The 10,000-nt window shown below is 41.4% G+C and overlaps 2 protein-coding genes across 2 annotated transcripts in view; both read left to right on the top strand.

The window, feature by feature from the left end:
• Window positions 1–1,002: 1,002 nt before the first annotated feature.
• On the top strand, window positions 1,003–3,490 carry LOC128461583 (uncharacterized). The gene is made up of 5 exons (XM_053446574.1): window positions 1,003–1,203; window positions 1,783–2,022; window positions 2,323–2,621; window positions 2,852–2,979; window positions 3,078–3,490. Exons 1-5 carry the CDS (start codon window positions 1,089–1,091, stop codon window positions 3,280–3,282), a joined length of 987 nt encoding a protein of 328 aa, XP_053302549.1. The 5' UTR covers window positions 1,003–1,088; the 3' UTR covers window positions 3,283–3,490.
• A 4,436-nt stretch (window positions 3,491–7,926) lies between these two features.
• The window catches only part of LOC128461558 (uncharacterized), a 3,997-nt gene continuing 1,923 nt past the window's right edge, over window positions 7,927–10,000 (top strand). Inside the window, exons 1-2 of the mRNA XM_053446537.1 lie at window positions 7,927–8,157; window positions 8,627–9,028. Of these exons, the coding sequence (XP_053302512.1) occupies window positions 8,037–8,157; window positions 8,627–9,028 (523 nt within the window). The 5' untranslated portion in view covers window positions 7,927–8,036. The remainder of the gene's footprint in view (window positions 8,158–8,626; window positions 9,029–10,000) is intronic.

Below are 10,000 nucleotides of genomic sequence, written 5' to 3'. Positions count from 1 at the left end.
TCAGGCATTTTAAACATCAACATATTTCAATAAGAACACTTCCAAAATAATTCAACTCTACTTCAGTGTAAAACCTTGGACACCTTAACACAACAAAATGCACAAAATACTTCCTGTTGACAACATCAGAAAAGTTTAGAGGATGATGTCTTTCGTACCACTTAACTTAAAGACTATCACATTGTCTACAAAACTGTACTGAGCTGTATATTAAGAGGAAAAAAGTACACAACAGCAGTAAACCTTTTTTCAAATTTGCACATTTGTTGTTTGGTGTAGTAGTCATCAAGAGCATGAACATACTGTTCATCAACCATTTGTTACAAACAGTTTAAGTGAGGTGATGACTGTCTTGATAAAATAGAAAATGCTAATCGTGAAAAACAAAACAAACCCTGAGCTCATAATACAGTATTGTATATTCAGCTTAGAGATCTTTTGAGCATAGTTATAAAACATAATGACATTTACATCTATGGCGCCATATGCTCAGACTTTTAAATACTATTCCAGATGTGTTCTGTTAGTTTCCTCCCTTCTCTGAACTTTCTCTGACCTGCTTATGGAATGGTAAACGAAGGGATGTTCTTCAACAGGTCCTTAAATCTTAGGTACAACGCATGCCCAAATTTAGTCACATTATTTCTAGTTTTTGGGTACCCCCCCATAGGTTTATAAACAGGGGCTCGAACACAGCGAGCTGGATCGTGCCTTTAGGGAGACCATTGAGATCATTGAGCACAGTTGCAGGTTCAGGCTGATGCAGCAGCCACCAGACTCCATGCAGGTGAGCGCTTCAGGCAGGATGGAGGTGACGCCTTTTCCGGAGAAAACATAACTCAGAAAAAAATAGCCTTTTTTTTTAATCAGAAAAACAGAACTTATCTTGGAATGTGCAACAGTGAACGTTTTTCAAGTGAATGTAACAGGCTTCCGTACACACCAGAGGCTGGATCTCTGAAGTGTCAACAGCTGCAGCAGGAAATAAGAGATAGAGGAGGGTGCAGCCTGTTCAGAGGGACGGTGACACACAGACACACACAGACACACATACTTCACTGCAGAGACTTTGCTGAGTGAGGAGGAGGATGAAGATGAAGATGAAGCTGCTTTTTGTTTCTATTGTGATCGTTGTGATGTCAGTGCCGGGTGTGACAACATTTATTCAAATACCTACAACCACCTCTACTACATGGACAACAGGTAAACCTACGTACACACACACACACACGCAAACGCACACACGCAAACGCACTTAACTGGAGAGGCTTTGCTGAGTGAGGAGGAGAATGAAGATGAAGATTAAGATTCGATTTGTTCGATGGTGATGGTTATGATTTCAGCTCCGGACGTGACAACAACTTCTCGAAAACATACGACTACAAACACACACCCACACATACACCCCCCCCCCCTCCCGACACACACACACACACACACACACACACACACACACACACACACACACACACACACACACACACACACACACACACACACACACACACACACACACACACACACACACACACACACACACACAGATAACATTGAACCTTGACTCATTGTAATAAAAGTACAAACTTTCAGTGTCCCATACCTACACAAAGGTTTTGATATTATAATAAAATATATTATATTATATTCCTTTACCATCTATTGCCAATGACAAAAATATAATATATATGAGAACTCTAATAATGTTACTGTGTACTCTAACATTTCTAACGATAGAATGTGCAGAAAAAGATCTTTGATGTTTCTTCCTCTTCATGTCTCCAGCTCGTCCTGTAGTAAATTTGGATGGGAAGATGTTCACCTTATCTTCTAAAGGAGGAGGAATCACCTTCTATCCCTCCTCCTACACCCCCAACACCCGTAGGACCATCACCACCCATAACGCCACCACCACCACCCATAAGACCACCACCACCACCCCTAAGACCACCACCACCACCCCTAAGACCACCACCCCTAAGACCACCACCACCACCCCTAGGACCACGCCGTTTTCAACTACAGGTGACTGACAAAGTACAAAACCAGTCAGAGTTGTCCATGTGGTATTTACTTAAAGGTGTAATATGAAACTTAAAAACTCTGATATTTATATTATATGCTATATTTTTTTCAGATGTGTTTTACTTACCTTGTTCCAGATGTTCTTATTCCAAGTTTCAAACTTAAGGACCTGTTTCTTTTTTATATTCTATGATATCCAATTGAATTCAATGCCTCCAGAGACCCCTTGTTACATAGAATGACAGATTGTGCTTTTAACTTGAATTTGTAAATCAACACTTCCTCATTTGCATCCTGCAGGTTTGTCTGTGTGTCTGCGTTACCTCACTGACTATATGGAAACAAGAAACCCCCCACTCCTCAAACTCTTCCCATCCGGCTCAGACTTTGTGACTCTTGGAACCAGTTACAATTCTCTCTACTCACTGAACTGGGGGTATTATAACACACAAACTTTCAGACCCAACATTCAATTCTGGCCTGGAGGTTTTTCCCAGGACATATGGACCAGAGTCTGTGTCACCGTGGACAATGCAAAGAATGTAGGGCAGGTGTTCAGCGGATCAAACATGAGCATCAGGAAGATTCTGCTCTATCAGGTGAGACATGACCTCTGGGGGTCAAACTCTTTGTCTTCTTCGTGTCCGTCACTGTTTCTCATCCTGAGATATTTGTTTTCTTCGTCATCAACTCACCCACTCGCTCACGATGAATCCTGCGGAGCATCTGCTGCTGTGTATTAATCATCTTAAATCTTCATCACTGTCTCTAACATTATCTCCCTGCTGTGTGTGTGTGTGTGTGTGTGTGTGTGTGTGTGTGTGTTCAGCTTCCACAGGGAAACGATCCTGTGATCTATGTTCCAGGATTTGATGGTCAGTTGACAGACGTCCAGATGTGGGATTATCCTCTAAGCTACAGAGAAATCATCCAATACATGAGGCCCAGCACCTACAGGTAAGAACACGTGTGTGTGTGTGTGTGTGTGTGTGTGTCTCAGTTTATGATTGATTTATGACTGTTCAGGTTCTAATATATTGTGTTTGTGTCTCTAGGCCGTCCCGTGGCTCTGTCCTCACTTGGTCCGACATCAGCTACTCTCTCGGTGGAAACGCTCTGTTGGAGGACACGTACCAGATGCAGGAGCAACAGCCAATCAGCAAAAGGGGGAGGGGGCGTGGCCTGAGGGGAGAGAAGAAGAGCAGGAGGGTTTTCAAAGTGGAGGAGAGTAAGAAAAGAGAGGGAGGAGAGTTTCAGTGAAACATACAGAAGCAGATGGAGAGCAAGCTGCATCCTCTGTTCCTCATTTAATCATCCAATAATAACTCAGAATGAATCAATAATCAGCATTTATCAATATCAAAGGAGAGTAATAAAATGTGGTCTGTCATCTTAATATTTTTTTCATTTGCAGTGTGGTTACCATGACACCATCAACAAATAAAGGCTAATTTCCACACTAATTAAAGTATGCCTACATTTTTTTCATTTCTCAATAACTGTTATGTTTGTGTTTCGAAGGATGAGGCTTAGTTTAAGTCCCAAAGTAGCTTTAGTGCAAGATGCCCTAAGCAACATCTATGAGCATCTTTGTGTTTTCTTACTCTAATCTTTTCTGCTTCTTTAATTACTCATATTTAACAACTGCTGCCACCTAGTGTATAAAACGTGCAGTAGCATCTGATCACAACAATAAGCAACAGGGAAATGTCTACTTAAAAGATTCTCTGTGAAGGAATTTGATGGATAATATAAGATTTTATCCATTGCAGTTATCCAAAGTCAGCAATTCTGCTCTGTGAGACAGGGTCCACCAGTTTCAGAACAAATAAATGCTTACAATAAATAGTCAAGTACCATTCGGGGCAATGGGTAGTTCAACTTATCTTTAGTGAAAGCACAATTAGTTTGATCACAAAACAAGAGAGAAACCAGTGTTTGTATTTATAAGAAGTAGGACACTTTTGAGGTACTCCTTAATGTATATTACAACAGATTAACAAACAAACACATCCAGTAATAACAGCTGACATGAGCAAGAGGCTCCAATTCAATCATAATTTCTCAGTAAAAATTGCAACCGTGTGAGAACCATTTCCCAAAAGATTCTACTCAAACTGATAACAGACAACGTAAATCAAAGTCAATTTGAAAAAGATGGTTTCTTTGTCATTGACATAAGAAAATGTGTGAAAAACATGACTTTTGTAAAAGGCTCAATTTGTTTATAGGTCTAGCTTTTTTATAGAATCACAGGGTTCAACAGACGCTCTGTAAAGTGTCGTTAATACCACTATAAAATAAATGAAAAGCTTTTCAAAATAATTCAAGTAGTAACATGGAACAGCCCAGCCTGTTCAGGCATTTTAAACATCAACATTTTTCATTAACAACACTTCCAAAATAAAACTACTTCAGTGTAAAACCTTGGACACCTTAACACAACAAAATGCACAAAAGAATTGCTGTTAACAACATCGGAAAAGTTTAGAGGATGATGTCTTTCGTACCACTTAACTTAAAGACTTTCATATTGTCTACAAAACTGAACTGAGCTGTATATTAAGATGAAAAAAGTACACAACAGCAGTAAACTATTTAGCAGATTTGCACATTTGTTGTTTGGTGTAAAAGTCCTTCAAGAGCATGAACATACTGTTCATCAACCATTTGTTACAAACAGTTTAAGTGAGGTGATGTCTGTCTTGATAAAATAGAAAATGCTAATTGTGAGCTCATAATACAGCTCCTGAGCTAATCACCACATAGTCCCCACATTATCTCTGTCTCACAATCACACTGTTTGGATCTTGACTGTCGGCTCTGATCAGGCTACAACCGGACAAAAATGTAACAAGAAAGGGAAAAGTGTGTACATGTGAGTGAGTGACAGAGGCACTCCTCTGCAATGTCCATTGTATAGGAGTTACTGGACAGTAGAGTCTCCATTTCAGCTCGAAGCTCAGGATAGCTGTTGTAAGTTGACGGCAGCTCCAAAGTTGGGCTACATGTATGTGCAGTTAGCCGCCATGCTAACGAGGTGGACATGACTTCAGTTTCCTTAACGCAGATGACATCAGACTCAGTCACAAATCTTAACATTTCCCGGAGGCCTATTTCATCCAATCCCCTAAAGTACTGATGTAAAAACCACAAACTGTGATTCTGTGATTGTGTAGTTGGAGAGGCCGGGATCAGCTTTAACACCTTTCACGTTGTTGGTTTAAGATCATCATACATCTTCCGGATTTCCAGCACACTGAGGAAGAACTTCCTGAGAGTCGGACCTGCGACTGCTGCGATGTTATCCAGTGCGTATTTCGGTTGCTGGATTATTTTCTTGTGGGCCACTCGGAGAAGCATGGCTTTCCAGTTTTCTTGTGTTGGTACTGTTCTTACTCCCATGCGATCCCTATGATCAAGGAACTCATCTTCATCATCACCAACTAGAGCCTCTTGCAAAGCAGTGGACAAGAGATCCTGACTAAGATACAACATCAGGGAGTCAAACAGGAAATCAGGTGAGACAGAATGTTCACCAAATGTGACTGCTGCTGTAAAGGCTTGAGCGAGCCGAGAAGGGAAATATCCATGGTCCTCCAATCCCTTGACCATTATTCTACCAACAGATCTCCATTCTTCTTCTTCTTGGCATTATGGGGACAGCGATGGAACCCTCACATCTGCACACTCTGCTGCACAGTCTAAAAAGTCTGTCCAGAAGGCAGCATATACGTCCCTGGACTCACCATCCACATCTGCACCAATTACATCAATGAAGCTGTAGTTCACAGAGTAGCTTATCATGGCTTCATCCTTGAATTCTAGGTGTGAGTGTTTATTAAGATTAAGATTAAGATACATTTATTTGTCCAAACACATGCACATGCACACTCATGCAATTGTAGGAAAATTTAACCTCTGCTTTTAACCCATCTGGTGCAGGACACACAGAGCAGTGAGCGACCATGTACGGCGCACGGGGAGCAGATGTTGGGGGAGTAAGGTGCCTTGCTCAGGGGCACTAGACAGGGTAGGGAGAATCCTCTTGGATTTTTGTTGTGCCTCTTCTATTGGAAGGTTAGGCTCAAATGGGACTGTACCATCGAAAACACCTAAACAATGCGTCACCTTGCATAGGGCAAAAAAATGAGTTCCGATATATTGTACACAGATGTGAGATCAGTTTCTCCACCGCAGTAGAAACAAACGCTGACATTTTGTTGGTACTTTGCCCATCATCTTCCACAGTGTGTGTTTGCTGTTCACTGTCTGGTGTTTTCTGTGTCATCAAGGTATGCTTCCTGAAAGTCAACAATATCGTGACTAAACTCTTCCCACTTTCCATTTCTCGATTTCTCATTTGGGAGAAATAGCCTCTTAGCATGTGACAGAATGTCTTTCTTTGTGGCTGTTTTGGAAATATCAAGAAGTCTGGTTCCTCCAGTTGCGTTTTTTCACCTGTTTCTTATCATTTATCCAGCCTAACTCTATTTTTCTTGTCATCTTTGAGGCCCTTCTTTTATTTCTTAGATGCATTAGGGATTTTACTTCCCCTTTCTCTTTTTTCTTTATGAATCTTTTGAGGGTTGTCTTATCAATATTTCTATCCCTTCCAGCTTTTCTTAAGGACTTCTTTCCTTGCATGACCTCAGCGGCTGCACTCTCCATCTCTGCGAGGGGTGTTTGGCCCCAGGTTGTCTTCCTGGTTTATAGTTTCTTGGCATGATGGCTTTTCTACAATGTTTATGACATTAAAAATAAAACATATGTAATGTAATATAACACTAAATTATGTTAAAGACTAAACTTAACTTGTGCTTCATGTCTCACTTTACCCCACAGCCAACAGTTTAGAAAAAACAACATCTCTTAGCAATTCAGGCTAATCTTCAGCTAGCATCAATCACATGGTTTTATATGTTGGAAGTTCACCAACATGTATGATATAAGTTTTTATACCTGAATCAATTTGTTTTGACACAACAGCTGATTAAGTTCAAAGCGAGAAAATTTACTTTTACATGCAAAAAACTAATTTTTGTGAAAAAACATACTTTCCACAGCACTAGCACCAACTTCTCCTTCTTGGCAAGGGGGGAATGGGAGGGGCTTGAAAACATAATGGTCACATGACCACAAATGTTTACCGTTGGCTAGATACAGGGGGTGTCTCACATTACCCAGCTCTCCCCTGATAACGTTTTATAAATACTGCACAACACGACATGTATAGTACATATCATGAATTTTATGGGGATTTTGATTGATAAAGGAAATATAGTTTTCATTTTTTTCCATAATTCAAATATTTCGTTTGTTAGTCTTATGTAGTTCACTGTTATTTATACAGAAGGATAGGCTGACGCTATACTATACGTCATGGCGCTAATAATACAAGAAAAGTTGCCAAACAAAGACTGTCAAGTGCAACAGTTCCATGTAACTTCATCAAAAGACTAGATAGGTTTATAAACAGGGAATCGAACACAGCGAGCTGGATCGAGCCTCTAGGGAGACCGGCTGCTGTCACTGTCGATCGCTCTCTGTTGTTACATGTGGTCAAAAGACGTCACAGAATTTGTCATCTAACATGTAACCAAAAACTTTCCTTACCTGTGTTGACACCGTTTCACTTGAGATCATTGAGCACAGTTGCAGGTTCAGGCTGATGCAGCAGCACCCAGACTCCATGCAGGTGAGCGCTTCAGGCAGGATGGAGGTGACGCCTTTTCCGGAGAAAACATAACTCAGAAAAAAATAGCCTTTTTTAAATTTTATTATTATTCAGAAAAACAGAAACTTATCTCAGAATATGCGGCAGTGAAAGTTTTTTCAAGTGAATGCAAAAGGCTTCCGTACACACCAGAAGCTGGATCTCGTTTCTTTCCACAGAAACGAGAGTTGAAGCAGGAAATAAGAGATAGAGGAGGGTGCAGCCTGTTCAGAGGGACAGGGACACACAGACAGACACACACACTTCACTGCAAAGACCCTGCTGAGTGAGGAGGCGGATGAAGATGAAGATGAAGATGAAGCTACCTTTTGTTTCTATTGTGATGGTTATGATGTCAGTGTCGGGTGTGACAACATTTACTCCAAGACCGAGAACCACCACTACTACATGGACAACAGGTGCACGTATAAACACACACACACACACACACACACACACACACACACACACACACACACACACACACACGTCCCCATGAGTTTAGAGGACATTATATAGACTTACATTAACTTCCTGGACAACATAACCATGATCAATTCATGTCTAACTATAACTCTCTCCTCACTCAGGAGGAAGTAAAAATGCACAAACACACACACACACACACACACAGATAACATTGAAACTATGCTTGACAAACCGGTTGATTCATTGTATTAAAAGTACAAACCTTCAGTGTCCCACACCCGCACAAAGGTTTTGATACTATAATAAAATATATTATATTATATTGCTTTACCATCTCTTGCTATTGACAAAAATATAATATACATGAGAATAATAATATTACTGTGTACTCTACAACACTTCCACCGATAGAATGTGCAGAAAAAGATCTTTGATGTTTCTTCCTCTTCATGTCTCCAGCTCGTCCTGTAGTAAATTTGGATGGGAAGATGTTCACCTTATCTTCTAATGGAGGAGGAATCACCTTCTATCCCCCCTCCTACACCCCCAACAGCCCTAGGACTAAGACCACCACCACCCGTAGGACCATCACCACCATCACCCCTAAGACCACCACCACCATCCCTAAGACCACCACCACCACCCGTAGGACCACCACCACCACCCCTAAGACCACCACCACCACCCCTAGGACCACCACCACCACCCCTAGAACCACCACCACCACCCCTAAGACCACCACCACCACCCCTAGGACCACCACCACCACCCCTAGAACCACCACCACCACCCCTAAGACCACCACCACCACCCCTAAGACCACCACCACCACCCCTAGGACCACGCCGTTTTCAACTACAGGTGACTGACAAAGTACAAAACCAGACAGAGTTGTCCGTGTGGTATTTACTTAAAGGTGTAATATGAATCTTAAATCCATCAAATCGATGATATATATATATATATATATTATATCCTATATCTTGTTGAGTTGTGTTGTACTTACCTTATTCCAGATGTTATTATTCCAAGTTTCAAACTTAAGGACCTGTTTCTTTTTTATATTCTATGATATCCAATTGAATTCAATGCCTCCAGAGACCCCTTGTTACATAGAATGACAGATTGTGCTTTTAACTTGAATTTGTAAATCAACACTCCCTCATTTGCATCCTGCAGGTTTGTCTGTGTGTCTGCGTTACCTCACTGACTATTCGACAACAGGAAACCCCCCACTCCTCAAACTCTTCCCATCCGGCTCAGACTTTGTGACTCTTGGGTTAGCCAGTTACAGTTCTCTCTACACACTGTCCTGGGGGTATTATTACACACAAACTTTCAGAACCATCGTTCAATTCTGGCCTGGAGGTTCTTCCCCGGACATATGGACCAGAGTCTGTGTCACCGTGGACGGTGTGAAGAAAGTAGGGCAGGTGTTCAGCGGATCAAACATGAGCATCAGGAAGATACTGCTCTATCGGGTGAGACATGACCTCTGGGGGTCAAACTCTTTGTCTTCTTCGTGTCCGTCACTGTTTCTCATCCTGAGATATTTAGTTTCTTCGTTATCAACACACCCACTTGCTTGCGATGAATCCTGTGGAGGATCTGCTGCTGTGTATTAATCATCTTAAATCTTCATCACTGTCTCTAACATTATCTCCCTGCTGTGTGTTTGTGTGTGTGTGTCTGTTCAGCTTCCACAGGGACAAGAGCCTGTGATCTATGTTCCAGGATTTGATGGTCAGTTGACAGACGTCCAGATGTGGGATTATCCTCTAAGCTACAGAGAAATCATCCAATACATGAGGCCCAGCACCTACAGGTAAGAAC

The sequence above is a fragment of the Pleuronectes platessa genome, chromosome 2 (genome assembly GCF_947347685.1).
Source record: "Pleuronectes platessa chromosome 2, fPlePla1.1, whole genome shotgun sequence".
NCBI lineage: Eukaryota > Metazoa > Chordata > Actinopteri > Pleuronectiformes > Pleuronectidae > Pleuronectes > Pleuronectes platessa.
This window is presented reverse-complemented; position numbering and strand designations above follow the sequence as displayed.